A 26,883-nucleotide genomic window follows, 5' to 3' on the forward strand; every position below is an offset into this window, starting at 1 on the left:
TCGAAAAAAGAGATACCTACTTGCTACACGGCATCAGACCAAACTTTTACCAATGAAAAAGTAATGAATCTTTGAAGATGACCCCAACATCTCACTAAGATAATTTTCCGATCCCACGATGACAGTTTTATCCTACGAAATGAGAGCAAACTGAAAAATACAGATCAGTTTTATGGATGTTGATATCTTAATAACTAACAGAAATCATATAAATTTTAAATATATTCCTTTCATCGTAAATGTACACTCAATTCCGACACGAACTGTATGTCTACTCTTCAGCTAGAATCTCAGAAACAACCGTGCGGTTTGCGTAAAGAATGGGATTCGCAAGTTGGTCATCACCAGTCTACCAACGAGAAGCGAACCGCGAGCATCATTCGATTCTGTTGCCTTAACAATCTGGAGCTGGAACCTGTTCGAGGTTGTCACACCGTGCCCGAAACCGGACCTAAACAATTAAAAATAGCACTGGTTTGAAGAGCGGAACAGGTTGCACCAGCAAACCGTTAACGAAAACCGTTGTACGTGATCGCAATATCTTCCATTGGTTTTTTAGTGGAATAACTAAAGAAATGAAGCAAAATAATCAAGATGTGATGTGATTTTCAGTGCCAGATCGGATTTAAAACCACAGAAACTGGTTTGTATGTTAAGAACAATCCGCGACACAAGTAAAGTTGCCATTTATTGCACCCACGCATTTATAGCTTGTAGTTCCAGAAACGGTGAAGCAGAAACGGTGAATAGAATAAAGTTTACCGATCCACATACCGATCCACAAATTATATGAAATTTAAATCCACAAAAATACCTAACCATTGTAGTAGCAGATTCCGCAAAAAACAAATCACACTGCAGTTATGCATACCATTTATTCTGTTAAATTGTCAGCAGTAGCTGTGTTGATTCATGGACTGATGTTTTTTTCCAATCAAATTGGAATTTTCGGTCAAACATCTGCGATACTATACGGTAAGTTCGATTTTACAAACATCGGAATATTCACATTCATAGACCGTGGAGTGATTTTTCGCTTGTGATCGTCAAAGATAACGACTCTATCGATATAGACCATCCGTTGTCAGCTTCCTTTGCTATTCTCGTTAATAGTATCGCTCATAACACTATTCTACCCGTTCAAAGAATTTTCAATCCAGAACGTATGATAGAACGAAGCTAACATATCAATTAACAGATGATCATATAGCCCTAGTTAAATTTTCAAATTATTTCAGTCCAGTGTGTGTTAGAACACCTTGCCGAACTTCTAATTAGATACCAGAACTCAACAGCGCTAAATTTTTTTTTGCAGAGGACGACAATTGTAAGTCAGTAGATAACTTACCCGGCACATGCAAAATGCCCAAGGATTGCCCCTGGATACAGCCGAATGTGATTCAGAAGAAACTAGTTTCAATCCGTTCTATTCCAAGGTGTGGTTACACACTCCATGATGTTCTGATTTGTTGCCCAAACGAGGATTCTGGCAGGTAGCTTCTAAAGCGCAGATTATCATCAATCGCAACTTTATTTTGCATTTTTTGTAATAAGCAGAATCATTACCAGCACAACACAGAGTACGGGAAGGAGGGCCACCAAGGCATGCGAGAACTTCTCACAGGGTTCCACGCACATCGCACAACACATCATAGAGGGTAAGGAAGCCGCCGAAGGTGAAATACCATTCATAGCTGCCTTGGGGTACAAATCAACGGAACCGGATAAGCCCTACGACTTCCGCTGTGGAGCTAGCTGGATTTCGAAAAGCTTCCTGCTGACGGCAGCCCATTGTTTGAGAGATCGACCAATCGTTGCCCGAATGGGTACGATCAACTTGTCCTCATCCGGTGACACAAACACCCAGGACTCTGAATTGAAGGTACGATATTGCAGCCGTGGCAATTACTGAAACAATTCATAATTTATCCATTTTAGAAATTTTACTCGCATCCTGATTACAAATCGAAAAGTAATTATCATGACATCGCATTAATTGAGTTGGTCAGTCCGTTCAGGTACGATGATAATGTCAACAGGATTTGCTTGTACACTGACCCACAGGATCTAGTAGTGGACCATGTTCTGACCACATCCGGTTGGGGTTTGATAGACAGTGAGAACAAATTGTAAGATTACTTTCCCTATTTCCTACGAACAAATTTCCTGTTTCGGTTTCAGCTGATGAGTCGCGGTCCAGCATACTTCTTAAAGTCGACCTTAACACAGAACCTTTGGAGCAATGTGCACAACAATATGCAGGCGAAGTAGGCACATTAGACAGTAGATTAATTTCCGGTGTTACGGAACGACAGTACTGTGCTATTGGAAAACTTCAACCTTCCGGTAAACTAGGTGATGCATGCGTTGGAGACTCGGGAGGTCCTTTGCATTATAAGAATGAAACGGCCGATCGCTTCTTCCAGGTTGGAATCACCTCTTTTGGGCTGGGATGTGGGTGGAGGGCAGGAATCTACACCCGTGTGGCATCCTACCTGGATTGGATTGAAAATATCGTGTGGCCAGACGACGCATCTCTCCTGGACGATTAAAGGCATGTGCAGTGAGGATTTTAATACAATTTGTTCTATATATTTATATCACCTTCCTATAGCTAGTGCCACTTTTTGGTACTTAGCATTAACAGGTTGCAATCGACGCAGTCTAGTTGTTTCCTATTGAAAATTGTCCCGATCGGTTATTGCGCTCCAAAGTTATTTCTAGTCTAGTCTAGTCTAGTCTACACATGCACAGCCAGTTCATGAAAGAATCCTGGAAAGTGATAGACTCGACTACGTCTATCACTTTTCTTGTCATTATTTACGTTTGAAGCACATCTTGAATGTAGTTCAAACATAAAAGCGGCCAGGCCTACTGTGCAGCGTTGTTTAATATAACTGTGAAAATCAATTCTCAACTTGATTTCACATGTAAGCCATAGAACGGGGACATCTCGTACCAACCGTTCCGTTTACATTGTTAGGTGATGCTTGTTGAATCGTTGGGAGTGACTTAGCTAAGATGATTAATAGTCACTCCTTGGGTCCTCGACGACTTGGGATGGGACACAGTTTTTAGTCTAGTGCCCTGGCTTAGACACTGATGGACAAAAGTAGTCTATGAATTCAAGTAGATTACTATGAAAACATGACGAAGGCTTATATGTCCATCAATGTACATGTAAGCCTAGGTTCAAGCGCCATTACTCGCCCTCTGAAACGAGAAAGGAAAGAAAAGGAACAAGCAATGAAAAAACAATCAAAAACCCATAAGACGATAAAAATTTAACAATTTTACTTACAACAATTCCATAATTTCTGTTGGGCAGAATCATACGCGCAGAGAAGAAAAAAACGTGTCTATCTCGTTTGACTGTTTATTTGGTAACTGAGTTGTTCGATAAAAGTACAGTACAGTAAAAACATAAACATATTCTTACACGCTCAACGGCCTTTAGTAATAATAGAGTAACATCAATAAAGTGAGCACAGATAGTGATATAGATAAACCACAGCTTATTTATTTATGCTCCAATACACCCCCTTAAGGTGATGCGTTTATTCCCATTGCCGTTCGGTTGCGATCCAGCTTGATGCGTTCCAGCGGTTTCGTTAGACCATCAGCAACTTGTTGATCGGTGCTCACGTAGTTGAGTTTGACTGCGTTCTGATCTAGGGCATCACGGATGAAGTGGTGACGAATGTCAATATGTTTTGTGCGTGGCGTGTATCCTCCATTTTTGGCCACACAAATTGCGCTCTGGTTGTCGCAGCGAAGTTCGACAGGCTGCCTCATTCCGAATTGTGACATCAAACCACGCCACCACATTGCTTCTTGAACCGTAGCAGATAGGGCCATGTATTCAGCTTCGCAAGTTGAGAGAGCGACCGTCGGTTGTCTTTTGCAGCACCAAGACACTGCACCACCTTGAAGCATGAAAATATAGCCACTAGTGGACTTTCGGTCATCTAAATCTGAAGCCCAACTAGCATCCGAGTAGCCTTTCAATTCTGGGTCACCTTGCTTCCTGTAACGTAGTTTCAGTTTCGTCGTGCCTCTCAGATATCGAAGCAAATGTTTTACAGCGTCCCAATGTGCAGGCCCAGGATTGGAGTTGAAACGACTCAGTTGGTTGATAGCGAAAAGGATGTCAGGACGCGTGCACTGGGCAAGATACATTACACCGCCCACGGCTTCCTGATACGGTACCGTTTTCATCTTTTCCACTTCGTCCGCGGTCTGCGGAGCCATTTCCTTGGTCAGCTTCACACTTGGATTCATTGGGGTCGCTACAGCTTTGGAATTCTGCATATTGAATCGAACCAGCAACGACTCAATGTACGCCTCCTGATCCAGTGCAATGGCGCTCTTCTCACGAGTGATGCGTATACCAAGGCAGCTGCTTGCCTTTCCCAAGTCCTTCATACGAAATGTTTCACTCAGTTTCGATTTGATCTCTTTCGTGAGCGCCTCGTCGTTAGAGAAGATGATTACGTAATCAACGTAGATCGCGACGAACAGGATTCGTTTTCCATCGATCCGGTAATAGAGACAAGGGTCATACTTTGAGCGAGTCAATCCGAAGCTGCGCAACGCAGCGTCGAGTTTCGCGTTCCAGACGCGACTAGACTGTTTAAGTCCATAGAGCGCCTTATTAAGGCGACATACTAGCTTCTGTGAACCCGAACTGACGAAACAGGGAGGCTGTTCCATATAAATTTCCTCCGTCAATTCTCCTTGAAGGAACGCTGTAGTCGCGTCCATCTGATCGATAGAAAGTCCATTCTTGACTGACAAAGCAAAAAGGTAGCGCAGCGAACTATGACGTACCACGGGTGAATAGGTCTCGTCATAATCCACCCCCTTTCGCTGCGAAAACCCTTTCACGACTAGGCGTGCTTTGTATCTGTCCACTTTGCCATCCGCGTCGTGTTTGGTTTTAAAAACCCATTTGCACTTGATCGGCTTCCGACCGTTTGGCAGCTCGGTCAACGTCCAGGTATCGTTCGTCATCAGTGCGTCGTATTCGTCGCGCATCGCCTGCTTCCAGAGATCAGCCTCCTCACTGGCCAAGGCTTCTTGGTGCGTGGCCGGATTGCTGTCGATTATTAGACTCCTAGCTGCAGCTGTATCCGCCGCGGTTGCGACTCCGCTGAACTGTTCCTGACTGTCGGAACTCACTGATGCGTTATCATGAACCGGTTGATTGCTCGTGACATGGTCGGCTTTCTGTAAGGATTTTAAATGCGGCAAACCTCTGATCGATACTACAAAATCATCATACTTGCCTGGTAAATTGTGCTCCCGACCGCTGGGCCTCGACACCTGTGACTGAGGTGGATGTGAAGTTTTGCGCGGTGGGAGCACGGAAGTCACGTTGTCGTTGTTGTTAAAACCGTGAAAGTCTTCTTCCAGATCAATGCTGTCGTCTTCACAGTCCGAGTAAAATTCGTCTTCATCGTCGTCGTTATCTTTTTCCGAGAAGCGGTCGCGAGCACCGCTCGCTGTTGATTTTTCACTGACGAACTCGTACTCCAATTCGATTACGTTTCGACGCCTCGTACAATCAGGTGGATTCGATGTGCCTTCGTCGATAAAGCAAACCTCGCGACTGGTGAACACCTTCCGCGATTGCAGGTCGTAAAGCCGATACGCTTTAGTGTTATCATCGTAACCAACGAAAACGCACTCCCGTGACTTGGGATCCAATTTCTGCCGCCGTTGTTTCGGTATTTGTACCATCGCTTTGGTACCAAAAACTCGCAAATGAGTGAGACTCGGCTTCCTTCCGGTCCATAGCTTTTCTGGTGTGCCATTGTGACCTTGCGTGGGTGATCGATTGAGAAGATAAACGGAGGTATGCACAGCTTCGGCCCAGAATACTTTCGCCATTCCAGCTTCGAAAAGTAGACATCGAGCTCGTTCGACTATCGAACGATTGGCGCGTTCCGCCATCCCGTTCTGCTGCGGGGTATAGGCATTCGTGCGTTGGTGCTGGATACCGTGGGCTTTCAGGTAATTCTGGAATCCTTTGTTAAGGTATTCCATTCCGTTGTCGCTGCGAAGTATCTTGATCTTCCGTTCAGACTGTCGCTCAACCGACGCGTGGAACTCTTTAAAAGCTCTTAAGACTTCTCCTTCTGCTTTGGTTTTCAGGAAATATACCCACATCTTTCTTGATTTGTCGTCGACGAATACAATGTAGTATTTACTACCTCCGAGTGATCTTACCTCCATGGGCCCGCAAATGTCGGTGTGTACCACATCGAGTACATCTGCGGCGCGTGAACCTTTCTTGTTGAATGGGTGCCTGCAATGTTTTCCCATTGGGCACACTTTACAATCACCAGCGTTCGTGTCAACGATCGAAATTCCTTCTGCCAAACCATTTGCCAACTGCCGGATGCTTTTAAAGTTCAGATGACCTAGTCTCTGGTGCCACGTCTTCAGACTGATCGCAGATGGACAGACCAAAGCACTATCCGTATCTTGTTGTCGCTGATCCAGTTTGAACAAGTCGTTTTCATGCTTACCCGTAGCCACAGTATCACCACTTTCGTTGATTACTTTGCACCCGGCATTCGTAAACACGACCGTATACCCTTTCCTGACTATTTGGTTTACGGAAAGAAGGTTCACTGACAGATCGGGAATCAGCTGTACTTCGTGAACGGGAATGTTTTTCTCCTGACAGACCGGCTTCAAAACAGCCGAACCAGTTCCAATGACGTTCATACTGTTTCCGTTAGCTGCGACGACGGTTCCATTAAAAGGCATCACATTCTCCAGAAACTCCCGGTGACTGGTCATGTGCACACTCGCACCGGAATCGACGTACCAGTCCTTCTTCTTCGTCGACGAAAATGCCGACAACACGGTACAGAACGCATCCTCCTTTCTTGAACTCCTACATTCTCGAGCAATATGGCCGTACTTGTGGCACTTGCGGCATTTCGGCCCTTTCGGGGGGTCACTTCTTGATTCACTTTTCGGTATATATTTACCTTTTCCTTTAGCACCGCTTGCTCGGCGACTTGCCATCAAGGCCGAATCCTCCGCCGAAAATTTTACCTCCTGCAGCAGCTTGGTTTTAATAGCATCGCCGGTGATTAATGTTCCCGAATTTTCGAGGGCCATTATCATTGGCCGATACTCCTCGGGAAGTCCCGCCAGCAGCAACGTTCCCACCCACTCGTCGGATATCGGGAAGTTGATTCCGTTCAGCTGGTGTGCAGTGGACACTATCCGGTTGACGTAATCGTCCATCGAAGTGCAGGCATTCAGCTCGGTTTTCACTAGCTTGTGCAAAAGACCGACACGCCGTGTCAATCCCGTGTCTTCGAATGCACTTTCTAATTTCTCCCAAACCTTTTTCGCGGATTTCGCTTCCTTCACGTGGATATAATTTTCGGCTCCTGCAGCAATATGTTTGTCGCCCTCGCTCGGCGCTCGCCATCAGCACTAACAGCTTTGTATGTTCCGTCCGCATTCTGCTCCGGTTTGACAGCGCTCCACAGGTCCTCAAGCTCCAGGTAAGTTTGCACCGCAAACTTCCACGTTGCCCAATTTTCCGTCCTGTGAGCCGCGCGATTCCCGGAAGGCTGGAAATGCTGTGAACCACTCCACTTCCTGATGCAGCTGTACCACGAACGCTACCGGTGGGGACAACACTGCTGCCACTTCCGTCCGTCATTTTACCACTCGATTATCGCGAAAACGACCGAAAAACTAACTTTTCGCTATGAAAAACTTTCTCGAACAGGCCCATAACCTGTTGGGCAGAATCATACGCGCAGAGAAGAAAAAACGTGTCTATCTCGTTTGACTGTTTATTTGGTAACTGAGTTGTTCGATAAAAGTACAGTACAGTAAAAACATAAACATATTCTTACACGCTCAACGGCCTTTAGTAATAATAGAGTAACATCAATAAAGTGAGCACAGATAGTGATATAGATAAACCACAGCTTATTTATTTATGCTCCAATAATTTCTGTACCTGGAATCGTTCCCCGAACCTCGACTATCCCCGTCGAAACACAACTTATCTCCAACACACTTGCATTGACTATAACTTATATGGGGAAGGAAGGCAATATGCCCTAGCCAAGCAAAAACATCTTTAATATCTTGACTGTAACGCTTTTAATGAGTACTTTCACCTTATGCAAAAGTTAAACAACGTACACCCATAAAATTAATCTCAGGTTTTTGAGAAATTTCACCGAAATCTCAACAGCAGAAATGTTCGGCAAATAATGTATGAATCACGAGTAGCACGTGTGCAGACGTCGTCAGGCTGTTAAAATGCGGCACAATACAGTGGGCTGTACATGTAGTGCGTATGCCGGAGGAGAGCGCATCAAAATTGATGTTTAGCAAAGAAACTGGAAAAGGTCATCGGCTCTGGGGTACACCCGCACTCGCTGTCTGTGTGCAATCCATGAAGATGTGCATACGGCCGGCCGTGCTCAGGAAGTTTATAATAGAAAAAGTGAATCAAAATGTCATAATGTATTAAATAAACATGAATAGGACAGCAACCGAGTTTTCTTCTAACTAAATCCAACAAAAATAATAAACGGAAAGGTAACGGTCTCGATGTCTTACCAGCAACGCTAAGAGAAAAACACAATCAAACCAAATGGATTGTGTTCAAACCATTTGAAATTAGATTGGAGATTGGAAAGAATTTTATTATTTCGTTCTCTGAATTAAAAAATATGTAATACTAAAATGTCATGTTTGAATCATACATAAAGTCATTGATAGCGTACTGCAAACTTTACGGTTTCTGGTGTAACCTCGTTAAATTCGTGTGCAGTTCTGTGTCGGACGTCACTAATAAATCGTCACTTACCTGGACATGCAACCTATCGATACGTAACTGATTTCATCGTCTGTCCAGTCCTGCACTTTACTGACTGAATCCGACACGACCATCGACCTCCAATCCGGAACTCTGCTTACCGAATCTTCTGCAACACTCATCTGATCGAATTGTGCCGCCAAAACTAAATCCATCTTCAGCAGTCCGCTGACCGAATCGAGACTGCCAAATCCATGTGCCGTCCTCTTGTCTTCATAGAAGGTTTACCGACTTAAGATTTCACCACGAAAAAAAAATCCAGCTGCAAAAAATCTGCTGTCAAAAAACACGTCTTTTCTTGAGCCTTGGCTACTACGATTCCGGTTATTGCGCTCCAAAGTTATTTAAAAAAAAAACATTGTTTTTTGCCTTGGTGGATTGATCTGGGTTTTAGTAATTGAAAGCTGCTTCGTGCTCTCCAGGGACAATACTGAACTATTTTGAACATCTGTTCATTGTCGCATTTATATACTAGTATCAGAGGGGCATCCACATTCCGAGTCGTGGGTAGGACAAACAGGAAATAGCGAATGTGGCAAAAGTTCTGGTAATTAACATTAAGCAATTCGTAGATGTTACAAACCTAGACTATTGTATGAGAGTAGCATCACTCCACTTCCTTGCGAATCCTGGAAGAGAAAGGAAGGTTAGTTGGACACATACTTAAGCACGGTGTAGAGAACTCTACGACATTATAATCAATTGTAAACATAATCTGGACTTGAAAATATCTTTGCGGACATAATACTCACATAATTTGAGAATTTTCCCCGATTTTCAGGACAAATATTGCTTTTCCAAGAGTGTTTAGGGATTTCCAAAAAGCATGACACACATCTCGGAATTCTTTCCTGCCCTGCAAGAGGCCACGGATCACAACTTGTCCAATAACTTTCAAAAAAAGTTATGGATCTAGCGATCTAAAGCGAACCACCAAGAAATCATATGACAGTCCCAGATTTTTTTTAGGATTTCGGAATGCCTAACGGACCAGATTTCAAGCGAGCTTAGAGATGTCCGTTGTTCCATAGATTTCAAGAAATTGCTTGGGTTCCTATAAAACCTTTTTTCCGTGGACTTCTAATAATCCATTTAAACGTGCTTTATTTATCACTAGCAGACTAAAATTAATTTATTCTTTGCTTAGTTCTCGAGTTATGGGAGAAATTTCTGTTTCATTTGTATGGGAGCCCCCCTTTCCAAAGAATGGAGGGGTCTCGAACCATCTTAAGAACCTTCCCCGGACCCAAAAAATTCTGCTTACGAATTTTCATGCCGGTCGGTTCAGTAGTTTCGGAGTCTATAAGGTTCAGACTGACAGAAATTCATTTTTATGTATATAGATTACTTCTAAATTTATTTTTTATTTGCATTTGCAGGTTTCAACAACTTCATTTTATCTCTGAAAAACCTTCGTGACGTTTTTGTGCGATTTCGGGATTATACCAAAGCAAGCATAATTTTTCATAAGGACGTATGTAACAAAAGTAAACAAAACGAGGTTTTTAATCCAACATGACAATCACACGCGACTTTATATAATACGCATCGATTTTACTGATTTTAGATCCTAAAATTCTTTAATTCAATCTTTTTACGAATCGACGTATGTAAAATTTTCTATTTTTGAAGTCTCACTGTTACATACGTCGCTTTAACATATGGGAACTAAGAGCGACCTATGTACCAAAAAAGCAAAACAAAATAAAACTGCAGTTGCGTCAATCGTACACTATGGAAAACCGACCATTGTACAGCGACGTATGTACAGCATACCGTTGTATGGATAAGATTTAGTTCTTAAACAGTTTTAGAAAAAGTTTTGCCAACTTTCTGCAAAGGATTTCTCGAATCCTCATAATTGTTACATACGTCGTTATGAAAAATTATGCTTGAAAAGTGTAAAGTGTCAGCTATAATAAAGTAGGGGGCTATAATAAAGTAGTAGGACCAGCCGCACTGGCAACACTGAGAGAAGACCGAGAAGGCAGTGAATATTTCCATTCAGTTCTCGCGTGATTTTTGAAAACGTCGTAAGTCCAAAAGAGAGGCTCTCTTTGTTTACTTTCTCTTTCGATTATTACGAAGCCATACTAACATTTACATCAGATTTTTCAACCGAGACGTAAAGAAAATAGCTTTGTTTAGCGTGCTGAGGTGGAAATGTTGTAATAAATGCAAAATTAGCTTCAATATTAGTGAAAGAGAGCGTAATAAAAGAGAGTCTCTCATTTGGACATACGACGTTTTCAAAAATCATGCTAGAGTTATGTACCTAAATCTGTACACGGTTAGATGCATTTACCCATTAATGGGTAGTCTGTTATTGTTGATATTATTCCCACCGTGGAAAATTCACCCATTTTTTCTCAAAAGTGCTTCTACCCATTAAAATGGGGAGAGGCACTTTTACGAGAAAATGGGTGAATTTTTCACGGTGGGAATAATACCATCAATAACAGACTACCCATTAATGGGTAAATGCATCTAATAGTGTATAATAAAGACGTATTGAAACGAGTCTCGCGTGTGTTAAGCGTCCTTTTGCTTTATCCGTGTCACATCACATCCGTTCCGGTGAATCCACTGGCCTGTTGTGTGTCGGTTCTGTCCGATGGTCCACTCTGCATATCCCATCACGTTTTGGACCTAGTGCAGTGCTTGAAGAAGGTGTTTTGGGACGAAGAAAACACTTTAAGGAAGCCATATAAGGGCGAAAAAGTTTTTCGACGTGGTAACAGTCGGTACAGTTCGTTCGGCTCGAGCAGCAAGGCAATTATTGCGAGAACAGAGAAAACTTCTAATTTTGCGGAGCAAAGAAGAAGAAGAAAACTGAGTGTCGGAAACTTCAAATGGCATGCACTGTGCGAAAAGTGTTGATATTCCTTGATATCAAGAATATTCGAGAAGTCTAAAATGTTTTAAAATCGCATAAATACGTTCAGAAATGCCTTGGAAGAACCATAAAACATATTTAAAATATAAAGCGGCATGTAACACTCGTTTAAAGTTACATATTTTCTTTGATTTCAATAATAAACATTCACACCGAAAAAATCAACCAACAATATTTTCCGTGCATCAAGTGATTTGACGTTTGCGGAACAACTTTCCGACGGTCGACCGTCGGACCCTCGTTCGAATTTTTCTATCTTCTCGCAATATTGGGAGTAAACTCGAGCAGCGCGCGTATTCAGTCGTTGGTGTGTTTGAAAAAGAAAGAAATTTCGGGTACAACGGGTGAAAGAGCCTGACGGCAAGTTTGATTTTCGTTCGCGGTACGAGTGTCGATTTGGAGGATGAGTGAGAAATTTTTGTTCGCTCGTCTCCGTGTGGAAAACGCGCATGGAAATGCACTTTTAGAGCGCGAGGAGCTGTTGTACGTTATTAGAAACCCAGCACCGCAGCCGGTCGATGATGACTGGACGGTTAGTGACGAGAAAGCGCTGGCCATGTGTTGACGCCAGATAATTTCGTCAATAATCTCTTTGTCAAGGTTTGCAGAAATCGCTTTCAATAGATAACGAATAACGATAAAAGAGAGGCAAAAACTGTTCCGAATCGTAACATGCCATGATAACAAATTTACCAAATTTGTATACAAGTGCGAAAAAACAAAATCGGATAGGCAGCCCCCACAGAAACATGGTGATTCTCGCTTTGTTTTCGCTCATTTCGTGTTGGTTACTACACAGCTGAGTAAAACAAGTTGAAATGCATCATCAGAGCCAGTGCTTCCCGCATTTGGAGCTTTGTAAAAGAAATTTATCATAGGGTATAGCCTCCCGAATCAGTTTCAGCTTGCGAAAAAAGTCTCTCACGATATGCTACATATCGTATATGTTTACAGAGATGATAAGTGAGAGACTTGTTCATTCTCTTTTGGATTCAGCTGCCTGTTGCTTAGAAGCAGTAAATAATTAATGTAAATATAGAATGGTGTTCATTTCTACCCGTTCATGGATGCTTTACACGGTCCCTTTTCTCATGCTGGTCTCATGAAGGTGCGAATGTGTGAGGCTGTTGTACGGGTGGCGATGATATGACAGAAGTGTGCTTTCATTTCTCTGTACATACGTTCAATTGGAAAGAACAACAAAAATGATGCTCCTCAAACAGGCACATTGAGACAAACCGTTTCTCCCAAAGAGAGCCACTCCTCATTTTTCCCACAACGAAGAGCATCTTTTTTAAGTTTTGATCATATCCGTGATGTTTTGTTGCTAATTTTTGATGAACTTTTTTGTTCTCATTGAGCTCATTATACGAGTAAATGCCAAGCCTGCCCATAATGCGCAATGTTGTTTTTAAATAACAAACCGAAAATACGTTTAATGTTAATGATTTCAATGGTTCTTCTTCTTCTTATTGGCATTACATCCCCACACTGGGACAGAGCCGCCTCGCAGCTTCGTGTTCATTAAGCACTTCCACAGTTATTAACAGCGAGGTTTCTAAGCCAAGTTACCATTTTTGCATTCGTATATCATGAGGCAAACACGATGATACTTTTATGGAAGTCGAGACAATTTCCAATCCGAAAATTGCCTAGACCGGCACCGGGAATCGAACCCAGCCACCCTCAGCATGGTCTTGCTTTGTAGCCGCGCGTCTTACCGCGGCTAACCGCACGGCTAAGGAGGGCCCACGATTTCAATGGTTATTTACGTTAAAAATATTTCCGACGTATCTAAAAAACGCCTTGCGTCTTTAAGAGCTAAGAGTGTCTTCTATAGATAGTAGAATCTATAGATGAGCGAAAGCATGGCTGAGTCGATTTTTTTGCCCGTGCACACGCGCATATGACGTCACACCCCTAACGTTTCCATTGAAATCGTGACGTCATGCTCGTTTGGAGACACGTTTGACAGTTCGTTTGGAGACAGAGGATTTATCTTCGCTCATCTATATATTCCACTATCTATAGTGTCTTCTAATAGGTTTACATTTGGATGACAATATTGGTACATTCAAAATGAATTGCCTATATGCCGGCTATTAAGCCACCCGGAGTGGAAATTAATTACTATGTCTGAAACTTGATTATGCATATGTACAACATGTGATAGATTTAGTTCAGAAAAGGACAATATTGCTTGAAATTCTGTTTTATGTCACGTACCGTAAAAAGAGGGCCGTAAATTGAAGTGACATCTAAAAAGTGCCGTAAAAAGAGGGTTCAGTGTAAAATCAAAAGTTTTGGGCTCCGTAACCCCCAAAGACAAATAAGCCTTTCAAATAAAATGTGAGACTGAAAACAGATGGTTTCAGCCATGCCAAATCAGCGCCATGGTACGGAAACAGTGGGTTGTGATTCAGTCACTAAACCATAATGCTTTCGATGGGATGACAACATAGTTCACAAACCTTAGCAACCTCTCAATGCCTAATTGTGCCGAATTATGTCAAATTTCAACCAAACTTAAGATTTAGTGCAATGAGTAATAACTAGATTAGAATCGTCTTCAAATCGACGTTCCCATTGATCACGACAAAAGATATTTTAGTTACTAGATAAAGATTGTCGCTGTCGTCGCTGTCCGGAACATCTTTTGCTGGCGAGGATAGGGGAGCTAAATGTCAAAGAAGGAAAATCCATACGATTTGACAGGTATGTACCACACATGTTTCGGACAGCAGAACAAAGGGAACCGAAGCGACAATCTTTATCTAGTAACTAAAATATCTTTTATCACGACCAGTCAAACTTGCGTCTAACGTTTTCTACGCAAATACGAATCTCTCCTCTCTTTTGTCTGATGGTTAATATCTCAGTAGAACAGCCTTTCCATACAGAAAGTCAAAAACGTTTAATCAAATTTGACTGTTGTAAGAATTGACACCTTCTGACCTACCTACATCTGTGGGATGGCTGTTGTATGTAGAAATTGACACCTTCTACACACCTCCACCTGGTATCAAACTACAACATGAACCTGATAAAAATTGCACTTAACCGCAGACCTGTTCTTAGCAGCGTCCAACCATTGTTGTAATGTAATGCATGAATCGCATCATAACAATCCACTGCCAGCTAATCACCACCATTGTAAGTTCTCTGCAGACTGACCATCACCTTTCGATCACTGTTCGCTCTTTGGAAACTCACTCTCTGATAGCGGCCACGCTTCCATGGCAGTGCAACATGAGCGGCTGCTGTCCGGCGATGATTGCCGAATTGAAGATCTGTACGCGAATGCTCTTCTTGATGCGCGCAACCATCTCACTTGATGATGTCCAGCTTCCGCCCATCAGTAGTCGGTTGATGCTCTGGTCGTTCAGTTCGCATAACGTCGCTAGTCGGGGAGTGTGGTGTAATCGCGTCGTGCTCGTCAACTGCAAAACCGGTTGATTAAATTCTGTCAGTGAACCCCCGGTGGGCAGATCGGACACCGTTTCTATAACAGTTTGCGGAACTACGGTTCGATTGTCGGCTAAGCCTGACGGCCGAATCGATGGCACGGGCAGTGATCGAAAAACAATGATCTACGCATGCGAAAGGTGACGTCATTGAGGTTATAGCGGTTGATAGTTGACACTGATCGTTATATTAACTACAAAGAAGATTATTCGAAGGCACTGCTACCGAGAAGAAGCTAATCTGCCGTTGTGCTTTTTATTTTTATTTCGGCTCAGCGGTGACCATTCCGCGAAGCCATCAACTAGTGTTGGTCGCGAGAGCGAGTTCTGCTGTACAACTTGCGCTGATTACAAATGTGAAGATTCCGCATCGCTACTCCGCGATTGTAAACAAAAATCAAAGAGCGGTAAAACCTGAATACAAGACCTACGAAGATGACGAGGATGATGATGACCTTAGGGAAACCCATCGGTGCCGGTTTGCTGCTACAGCTGTTTTTGACCGGTTGCACGCTGTTGGCCGCATCCGTGCATGGCCAAAGCCAGACTCTATACGGTAAGCATCGAGGAAGCCCCGGATTGGTGTAGTCTTCAGGAGGAACGCTTGATAAAATACTAAACTAGAGCGCGATAACAGTGACTATGCCGTTTAGTGTTAGCAAGCGCGTTGTTTGTGTGGTTGCCGTAATCTACAATGGTATAGCACCGACATGATAACCTCTCGATCCTGCATTCTGAAATCGGCGAGAAGCGATCTGTATAGAATGTGCAAATGAAAAGGAAGTGTATTCTGGTGGGATAGAATAAGGGGAATTTAGGAAGTGTTTTTTTAATCATAATGAAGACTTTTGAAAAACAGGACTAGTCATAGCCGAACAACCCACGCATTTTTTTAGATATTTACTATAAAAGTAGTAGCAGCCAACCTGTGAAAAAGAATTGTAATTGTAATTTATTAACTATACGTGGACCTGTTAGTTACCTTTACAAAACGTCAAGGAAGGTGAAAAGCCATTTTAGCAGTCTTTATGTTTATTACTCGGCCACATATCAGCCTAATGGGTTGATTTTTTGCACATCATCAGACACCTATAGATGATGATCATGATCAGGTTTGCCTCATTTTTTGTGGATCTGAAACATATATAGGAAAGTTCCACTGAAGAGGGAACTCACATTGCAGAGCTGACCGACAACAATACTAGTGGGTGGCTTATAATAATGCCTCGGCATTATTTTTTTTAACGTCATGCTGTCACTGGTGGAGTTAAGCTGAGGCACGTAACCCGCCAAATCAAGCATTTTCTCTTAAATTTAATTAGGGTAAATCAGTACTTCGACACATTGCCGGCACACTGTATTTATGATTAATTAATATTGAGAGTCTTAGGTGAAATGTTACAGAGTTAAAATCTTCACTATTCCATTTACTTCCACTATTATCGCTTTTGTTGTCGATAATAGACGACGAAACGAAATACGTATCTGTTGATACAAAGTGGTTATATTATTAATAGTGGAAGTAAATGAAATAATGAAGTCTTTTAATAACACTGCGTAACAAATTTTGCAAAATGTTCTCGCTTTAAGATTAAACCAAAAATTAATTGAGGCTTAGCCCCACCTAGGATCTGGTTAGCCCCCCCCTAGAAAATTTAATGCTTTGCATATGAATTGCACATATCTAGCAAAAGATATTTTAGTTACTAGATAAAGATTGTCGCTGTCGTCACTGTCCGGAACATCTTTTGCTGGCGAGGATAGGGGAGCTAAATGTCAAAGAAGGAAAATCCATACGATTTGACAGGTATGTACCACACATGTTTCGGACAGCAGAACAAAGGGAACCGAAGCGACAATCTTTATCTAGTAACTAAAATATCTTTTTATCTAGCCCTCTTGTTGCATCTATTTGAAAAAGTTTTTGCACTCCGAGCAATTGTTATATTTTGCCATAGGAATGCTAAACACGATGGATATTGCATCAATGCCAGATTTAATTTTTTTTATTTCCAAAATTTTAATTGAATGAAGAAAATTCAAGTTAAGGTGACTCGGAGAGGCCGTGTTATTTCTCATATCTTTCGTCTCTTTCTAGCATTATCACCTCGCAACTTTGGAGCGGCGTATTTCGGTTTTCAGTTGTTTGATGTAACTGTAAAAGTATCAGCTTGTAGATTGTGAGTAAGCACGCGCCGGTGGTACTGTTTCAAAATCATATTTGTTATAGGAAAAAAGTTAAGCATTCAATGATGAAAATGATGACGATTTGATGATTGTTAGTGCTTCCCGTGTCACCTGAAATATTGAAAAACCTGTATTGTCTTGATATTGAGTAAACTTGAAACTTTGGACAAATTGTTTTAGTTTCAAATGGCATAGGATGCTTACTATTGCTTAGATTACCGTACAATTTTCAACAATTCCGGATTTTGCAATGGAGTTAATCAGCAATTGATCAATCCTCTAAGCTTACTTAGCTTAGACTGACTGTACATATCAATGGTTGCTACTCCGTGATTGATCAGAACTGGTGCAAAGTACACTTCGATCCGAATGAATAGTGGTTGGGATTTACCATCTATTCTCGAAGTGCACGTTTCAGCAGCTCGCAAATGTTGATCAATAACGGCGCCGGCCAAGTCCTTACAGTCAGTTGGGAAAGGGAGGGAATGTTAATTTGTGGTTATTGTTGCTACTAGAGACCGAGAATACCTTTGCATCTCCACAATTACCACGGAAAGAAGTTTTGTTAGTTGGGTGGGGTAATCAGTAACATAGATCGGGATTCACCATGGAAAGCGATGTGACCTATGCAACATCTACACAACAGTATTACCGTCGCGTCGTGCGGGGCCTCTTTTGACTTCAGGGGCCACTTTGGATTTTGGATTTTCTGAAAAAATTAAGCGAAAAAAAATACCAAATTTGAAACAGAAAGCACAGACAAACAGACATAACAGATTGAACATCCACTCATCAAATGCATCGTCGTTTAAACACTAACGACATCTGTTGATTTCAGTCACGAATCAGATGGCGGTAGTGAGCAAACATCAAACTAGAGCAAAACCGATGTGCGCGCCACGAGTGATCGATTGACCAACTAATGATTATTTGAATTGACCAGTAAATCAGTGAACGATGGAAATTTGACGAGTGTTATGTCTGTGATTCAACACCCGAATGGTAATAATGACGATTTAAAAGTAATTTACGTTACAATTCATGTTTTAAAATGTCCAAAGTAGCCCCCGATTTGTCAAAAGAAGCCCCGTACGATGGTAGCATTTTCTTAATTTGATAAATTCTTCATCCTTCGTGAGAATAAACAATCAATCGCTCAAAGTGAGCGATTGTTCACTTGAATTTCGGATTAGGCGCCCGCGTCATCATATCTTTAACGTAAGGAAAGTAAAAAGAACCGGGAATAAAATTGAAAATATAGTAATATTTACGGCCGTTGAACCACATTGATAGTAATCGGAAAGCTAATGCCAATCAGCAACCCTTATTTTATCTCTATTTGAGGTTAAACAAGAATATTCAGCCAGATATATTTTGTTAATTTACGTTTATTTTACATGTCGATTATTTTGCATTACTATCGCGCGCGTGGGTGTGTGTTGTGTGACGTGACCAGTATCCTGGTATTAATCCTGATGTGCCGATTGACGCTCGTGTTGGGCTTGTGCACTTTGAGCGGCACACGTTCACTTCCCAGTCAACATAAAATCGTACATGGTTCAATACAAGATGCTAAATTGAAGACGATATACATACATGTTGCATGGAGCAGTACCTCTATCGCCTCCACTTCAGCATCCTACACGACACAATATACGTTCATGTGTTGACAGCTTTTCGTAGAGGTTTAACAGAGCCCACTGTCAAACCCCACCAGAAAATGCGTTAGTATCATACTTCGGAACATCATAGTAATCAAAAGTCTAACTCAGGTATAAGATGTATTAAAAATTATTGCCGGATGTAATCATTTCTAACATCAAATTAAATCTACATTTTATTCGCATCATATTCAATACAACGTTTTTAAATATAAATAAAAAATCGTCAGTTATTATCGCTCGCAAATGGATCCCGAATGTTGCACACAACATTAGAAAGAGTTCTACAGAAAAAGCGTCAAAGTTTTCCAAATTTCCAATTCAATCAATGGAAATTGACACTTATTTTTAACATTCTCATAGCAGATTCTATTGTATCCAAAGCAAGAAAATTTCACTACCGTGGTTTCTTTTTTCCACGGTTTGGTCTTAGTCGATACCCCACTAAAATACTCACACAAAAACTAAGGAAATCCAGATGGTATTCAAAAAGCTGTGAAAATTTATGTTTGAACCGAGAAATTAATGAATTTTATCCGCGTAAAAAACCTGAGTGTAGTTGTTTCATTGATAACGTTCTTGCGCCCAGCTGCACTCCGACAAAAAAACAATGGCTGGCGCCGCCAGTGTTGAAAGTTACATTGGAAAAATTAGTTAAAATGTAGATAGAGAAACAACATTGGAACATGCTCACCGGTTAATCCTAGTTGATGTACATTTCGTTGCCATCTGCAGTCCGTAGAATTACTCAAATTTAGATTTTTCGCATTCAACAAGGAATTTGTTCTGTTACACTTGTAGTACGAAACTTTTTTTTAAACATTAAACGACTATTAAACAAATAGAATTGAATATGCACCCACGTAATAAGCACCCGCGAAAGTTCTATAAGCCGAACACCAGCGAAAAAGACAGCAGAAAAATCCTGTCAATTTTAGTTTCACTTGTATCCACCATGACGGCCTACTCGCAATTGATCAATCCTCTAAGGTTTTAAAGTTGTTTGAAGTTTTGTGAGTAATTGTTAACTAAACCGAGCGTATGATCTTTAGCTTTCTAACTAAAACGAATCCTAAAAGATGCATTGAATTTTCGATTATCACGCTAGGCTTCTTAAGATTGGATAAAGGCTCAATAAAACATTCAGATCTAGAGGAATGGTAACTAAAATTTAAATAAGAAAGAACTTGTTTTGCTTTTCTAAGCTCTTATTATCGCCGCAGCAATATAAACAGTGAAAAGGTCTTAGTAGGCCCTCGAAGTTAGTTGGCTTACTATTGAGCAAATTTTCTCAGAGTGTAAATTTGATAATATGTGTTAAATTTGTTCCTAGGGGAACAGACGGCTTTGGCAGGTTTTGTTCTATTATTGGCAGGGGGCTTTTTGTCGACCGAATTTTATGAAATTTGGCCACAATATTCTTTGATATGGAAAGAATGTTTAGGCCAAATTTGAGCAAAATCAGTCATAAAAAACCCCCCTGCCATTAATAGAACAAAACCTGCCAAGGCGTCATTCCCCCTATATGTTAATTTATTTATTTGTTAACTACATTGAAAAATAATAGTCGGGAAAGTTGTATTAGGAGGTAGATTTTTTTTAAATCATCCACGAATTTATTCTATCATGAGGTGAGTTTTTTTTTGTGGTCAGATCACCGTTTGCAAGCTCGTAGGATTTTTCGGGCCATTAAATTGTAAGCCGGAGAAAAGAGTTTAAAGCCCCAAACGCAATACAACGGAACGGCGACGGAAACGGAAAATTTGACAGTTAGCCCATATATTTTCTGTCAAATTTTCCGTTTCCGTCGTCGTTCCGTTGTATTACGTTTGGGGCTTAACTAACTAATTTATTCAATATTTAATATATAAGGGATTCTAGGTATAATGCAAAATCTATAAAGCCTTCAAAAATCAGTGTCGTGCTTTCATTCCATTTGCGATGAACGAACCAATCAAGGTTTTCGGAAATGCTACGAGATTTCTAGATATTCTATTTCAGGGCTGTGCGTCGATGAATATCATTTGGGATGTTTCAGTCTTCCATGGATATCTGGTAGGCCGACTTACGAACAATATACGAGCGAAAATGATATTTTTTTGTGGTAGGGTAGATGTACCAGTTTTAGCCACCCTATGTATTCTACGAGTTCCATACGTCGTTTAAAGAAGTGAAACCTGGATTTATCGCATTCATCACTGACTTTACATGGAGCAAAACTTTTGTTCTGTTAAACTCATTATTAAAATTGATAATAAATTGCGATATTATTATCAATTTCCCACCTTATCGGCCGCGACGATTTGAAATCGTCGCAAAACAAATTGACGCCAAAATCGTCGCCAGCAGAAATGGCCATAAGATCTGTCAAATCAACTGTGAACAAAATTTTATATACTCAATAATCACATTATTTCCCAAAATTGAGCCCTGTTTTTAATGCAGATTGACATCATTTTCTAATAAAACATAATTTTAGAATAAAGATGATAACGACAATTTTGATAGTGCCTAAAAAATGGTCGGCGCGTTTTGTTACCAAGGAAACAGACAATATTGATACATTTCCATATATAAAAACAGTACTTTTGTTCCTGGTTTGGCCACCTGTTTTCCAGTTTTCGCCACCCCCTGTTCCTCTTTTGGCCATCGTGTTGCTAGGAGCAACACTGACAAGAACATTTAGCATATTTATTAGGAAACGTCCATAAATTACGTCACGCTTTAGGTTGGGGGTTCTGGGAAACGTGACTCATACAAAGACGTCCATACAAAATGTCTGACGAAGGGGGGAGGGAGGAGGATTCCTCAATCTTTCTGACCATTTTTCGCATAACAAACTGACACGGTGAATTCACCAGCTTTACTGACCATTAAAAACCTGCTACAGACCAACTCCTTGAAAGAGTGACAAAAATGCGTAATGTTATTTAGAGGTCTATTTCGTAACTCAAGACGATTCCGCTCGACAGTGACTTGAGCCGAATTGCTCGTCAGTCACTGTCGAGTAGAACAAAAACGCAGTCGACAGTTTTTTCACTCGACTCCCATACATTTGCAGACAAGTAAATCGATAATAGGCGTTATATTGCTTTTTGCATTGAAACTTTTCGTTTCGTCACTGAAACCATTGACACTTGTCTTCAGCGACTGCTTCCGCGATAGAGCATTTGCACATTTTATTCACTCATACATCTATATTGCTGTCAAAATGTGCATTTGACAATTAAATTTTCAGCTAAAAGCTCTATTTTTCGACACCGGTGCACTCACACAACCAATCGACATCAGTTGTCAAAAAATCAGGAGTGCCAACTTCACCACTATCTCCTTGTCGCCGAGTCTGGCGCTGAGTGCTCGGCGCGGAAACCCAAAGGTGGGGATAAAATTTTGGGGCTTATGAATATTTGTTTTACATAATTGCGATTTTTTGCCATTTCGTTAATATTCTTTTTCTTGAATGTAGATACGATTCATTTTTACAGAAAAAATTGATTATTTTATTTAATGACTTCAACATTACATTTGCTCTGTTTCATATTGAAAAATCATTGTATTACAATTCAATTCCATTACACGCAAACGCTTCAACGTTTTGTGTATCTTCTTTGACTTCCCTTTCTCTTCTAATTACGGTTTTCTGTTTCTTCTTTCACTGATTCCTCATTCAACCTTTTTTGTGTTTCTCAACCTGCTCTGACTTTTTCTATTCTTCCTCTAGCTTCTAGCTCTTCTGCCAGTTCATCAGTAACACTGACCCACCCACATCTGATGTGAATATTCCACTCACAGTGTCTTCTGCCTGAAATTCTGAAATTAGAGCAAATTTTCTTCTGAATTTCATTGTTTTGTTTTTCTTGCTCTGCTCTTCTTATACCCTTAACACGTTTCCGGCCGCGTTATAATCAAATTCCATTTCACACAAACGCTTTAATGTTCTGTTTTCAACTTCTTCGACTTTACTCTCTGAGTTGTAGTAGTCGCTTTTCGAACTCTTTTTACAATTTTACAATTTTCTTTTTCTTCTTTCACTGATTCCTCATTCAACTTTTTTTGCTTTCGTTTCTCGGCCCGCTCCTTTTTGGCTTCTTCGGTTCTTCTTCTAGCTTCTGTTCGTTCTGCTGCTCTAATTTTCTTTTGAATTTCATTTTTTTGTTTTTCTTGCTCTGCTTTTCTTATTTCCTCAATACGTTCTCCGGCCGTCAGAACGGGAAAGTATTTTTTGGTATAGCTTCGATGCTTCGCGCTTCGTCGAGGGGTTGGTGGAATCTTAAGAAATTCGGAAATACTTTTCTTCCTTGTTTGCGATACAACGTTTGTTGTATCTCTAAGAATGTTGGGAACAGGGTGACCAGAAGTTGAGTCTAAAATATTGAAAACATTTATGAAAAAACCCTGGCAATTATGTTTAAACAAATAACTTACCAACGCATATATTTTCAGTAGTGCCAAAGCTCATTGAAATGGAATTATTGAGTGCTTGTGGTTATGTCACTGCTTGCCATCGATTCTTTCAAGGAACGAATCACATCCTTTTCCTCAAAATATTGAGCCGCCGAGATGGTTACGTTTCCGTCGTTATCGATCAATAACTCTCCCATTATTGTGTCATCCTCCTCAATTTCAACCATTGCATTTTGTTCAATGTGGTCGTCCTCAAATGAGTTATTTGCGAAGGTCGTAAAAGGGCGAATAAACTCTTTGTAGAAATATTGAAGAACCTGCTCCTCATGAGACAAATCAGCGTTTAGTCGTTGAATCTTCGAAAGCGTAGATCTTCCCATAACTTCAATTGCTTTTTTGATTTTGTCTTTGTGAATGGGCACATAGGCAGAAGACACTGTGAATGGAATATTCACATCAGATGTGGGTGGGTCAGTGTTACTGGTGAACAGTTGATGCGTTACTGTAGCTGAAGTATTTCCGATTAATACCTCAACACTTTTTGCATCGGACAGTACGGGTTCATCAGCTGTTTCGTTTGTTACGGGTGTATCAATATTGGGTAATGAAGTCTGCTGACTGGGAACTACAGAAGGAGAAACAGTGTTATTCGACGATTTCGCTATGCATTTAGTGTAATCAACGTTCTCAGCATCGAAAGGGAACAAACCGCACACACGAAAACCGTTAGTAATACTGTCCTTTTTAATTCCCTTTGCTACTGTTTCCTGTAGCACACCTCCAAAGTGACGCAATGTGAAGCTAACATCTGGTTGCTTCGAACGCCAGTCATCTACTTCGTTCTTCCACTGATCTTTTAATGGTTTGAAAATAGAGACGTCGGCTGGTTGCGTAATAGGGGAAGACACCCAGAAATCGCCCTCCCCCCAGTTTTCGCCCACCTATTTTAAAACTTTAATTTCTCGAAAACTAGTTGTTGGAAACAGTTAAAGTTTAGGTTTTTTCATAATTGATTGATGCTTGTATGGAAAAACTCTAACTGTAACTGTTTTCAACAACTAGTTTACGAGAAATTAAAGTTTTAAAATAGGTGGGCGAAAACTGGGGAGGGCGATTTCTGGGTGTCTTACCTTACGGGTTGTGTTAGGATATAAAGCAATTAGAATGACTCCCAGCTGCTGACACAAATCTGCCACTTCTATTCCTACATGAGAAGAATGGCCGTTCACAAACAATATTATAGGGAGCTTGATTCCTTTTTGAAGTAGAAAAGGGTGAAAAACTTTCTTCATGTATTCACCGAAGTTGTGAGATGTCATCCACCCACGCTCACTCTGCCCAAGTCCCCATTCTGAGGGAAATCCTTGCGCGATTTCCTTTCTAATTCTCTGCCCTGGAAGAATGACCAGTGGATTTACCACCAGTCCGGATGCGCTGAACGAAAACATCACGGTAACGTTTTGCTTGCTGCAGGCTTGTTCCACTTCGTAGACGTTTTTGCTTCCTCTCTGTGCAATGACTTCTTTAGTTTTCGGATGAAGATAAAAGGAGGTTTCATCTCCGTTAAACACACGGGATGAGTCAATTAGGATATCACTTATTCCATGGCGGTCCAGCCACTGATAGACTTCCTTAAACCAATTCCGAATATCTTTTTCGCTTACACGAGCACTAGCAGATGTTACTTCCTCTGGTGTTCGGAGGGACAATGTAGGATGTCGTCGCATAAAGGAGTTGAACCATTTCCGGCCTAGAAACAGCATAATAGAATTGACAAACAATAATAATAACATCGCTAGAATATTTACCAGGGCAATTATTTTTAAATGGAGTTTTCCTGGGATTAGCAGACAAAAACTCTTGGACTTTGAGGAGCAGAGAACGGCGCTGTACGGGGAAACCACGCTGTTGCATCCCAATGATCCAGACACAAATTTTATCTTCTTCTTCCTTAGAGAGAACACTGGGTGGTCCATGTTTGGTTGTTTTTTGCCATTTGCTGCTCAATCGGTATCGAATAGTAGATCGAGAGATTCCGTATTTATTACAGGTGGATTTTACAGAAGAGCCCTTCACGATTTCGTCGAGACACTTTCTGATTGCTTCTTCACTGTGCGCATGCCGGGAGGAACTTCGTGACGACATTGTTTCGGACTTTTTTTTGCTATGATAAAGAGACAATAAACAAAAACATACACAAAATATAATTAAAAGTATACGTACCTCGTTATCCTAAACCATTTTACCTTCACAATTGAAACAATTTGAGAAAAACCCAACTTAATTCACCGAGTGGTCATACTGCCTTTCTCGCATTTAGCCAAGACACCAACCTTATATGGCGCTTATATAGTTCGATTCCATTTTCTCAATAACTTTAAAACGCAATGGTCGATCGTTATAAAATTCAATAGTGATCAACAAGGCTTTGTCCCCTGTCGAATGCAACTTGTTGCGAGAAAATCGGTTAAGAATTACTATATGAAAAAGTGGCTAATGTTTTTCGGTTTTCATGTGCACACACACACACACATACACACGGACAGACAGACATTTGTTCAGTTCGACGAGCTGAGTCGATTGGTATATAACATCATGTGTCTCCGAGACTTCTATTAAAAGTTCGATTTTGGAGTGAAATGATAGCCTTTCGGTACAACTTTGTTGTACGAGAAAGGCAAAACTGCTGTTAGTAAAATGCACGATAATGATGTCACGCGGATGGCGAAAATTAGGAACTGTCAAAAAGCAGAGCGCGTTCGTGGGTGGCCAAAACAGGCGCATGCTGCGATATTTTACATAATTTTTAAATGCAAAAAACAACAATTTGTGCTAATTAAAACTGATCAAATAAGTGTTCAACTTAAAATTCCTTCATTAAATTGCACACTGACCTTGGTGAAGTAGCATAAGTATGAAAAATATTATATCTATTATTCTAACAAAATATGAATTCCTAGTACAAAAATTATAGTAATGCCCTGGTAGCTAATACTGCTCGGCAAAGAACTTCATTATTGAATAAAATTTGCATTATTTTAATTAATTTTTTACCACCATAATGAAGATTTATGTTCATATTTTTAATGGTTTTGCTTGAAAAGGTCAAAAAATGCCAATTTTACTAGATATATTAAATTATGTGCTTCGTGTGGCCAATACTGGAACATGGCCAATTCTGGAACATCTACCCTATAGAAAATGTGATAAAAGTTAGCCCGACCTAGAATTTTTCATTAGTTACGCCAATGAATGTCAAAAATCATACAGAACATACCTTGATGAATGGTAAATATCCTGCTGACAATCGCCGGGGTATATTTTCTCCTCGATTTGTTTCCAAACTCATTTGAAAAACGTTGTTTTGTACCTATTTGTACTTCCAATGTCACACGACACGAA

The 26,883-nt window shown here is 40.8% G+C and overlaps 3 protein-coding genes across 3 annotated transcripts in view; 1 reads left to right on the plus strand and 2 right to left on the minus strand.

The window, feature by feature from the left end:
• The first annotated feature begins 337 nt into the window (after nt 1-337).
• Nucleotides 338-26,883, plus strand: part of LOC134202948 (serine protease persephone-like) — a 29,652-nt gene continuing 3,106 nt past the window's right edge. Inside the window, exons 1-4 of the mRNA XM_062677945.1 lie at nt 338-975; nt 1,316-1,493; nt 1,555-1,882; nt 1,939-2,116. Of these exons, the coding sequence (XP_062533929.1) occupies nt 864-975; nt 1,316-1,493; nt 1,555-1,882; nt 1,939-2,116 (796 nt within the window). The 5' untranslated portion in view covers nt 338-863. The remainder of the gene's footprint in view (nt 976-1,315; nt 1,494-1,554; nt 1,883-1,938; nt 2,117-26,883) is intronic.
• LOC134202955 (uncharacterized) lies at nt 23,008-24,800 on the minus strand. The gene is made up of 3 exons (XM_062677956.1): nt 24,612-24,800; nt 23,573-24,401; nt 23,008-23,531 (listed from the first exon to the last, which is right to left on the minus strand). The coding sequence occupies exons 1-3, from the start codon at nt 24,798-24,800 to the stop codon at nt 23,008-23,010; spliced, it is 1,542 nt and encodes a 513-aa protein (XP_062533940.1).
• Nucleotides 24,862-25,750, minus strand: LOC134202962 (uncharacterized). The gene is made up of 4 exons (XM_062677966.1): nt 25,705-25,750; nt 25,290-25,645; nt 24,922-25,231; nt 24,862-24,874 (listed from the first exon to the last, which is right to left on the minus strand). Exons 2-4 carry the CDS (start codon nt 25,624-25,626, stop codon nt 24,862-24,864), a joined length of 660 nt encoding a protein of 219 aa, XP_062533950.1. The 5' UTR covers nt 25,627-25,645; nt 25,705-25,750.

The sequence above is a fragment of the Armigeres subalbatus genome, unplaced genomic scaffold (assembly GCF_024139115.2).
Source record: "Armigeres subalbatus isolate Guangzhou_Male unplaced genomic scaffold, GZ_Asu_2 Contig1541, whole genome shotgun sequence".
NCBI lineage: Eukaryota > Metazoa > Arthropoda > Insecta > Diptera > Culicidae > Armigeres > Armigeres subalbatus.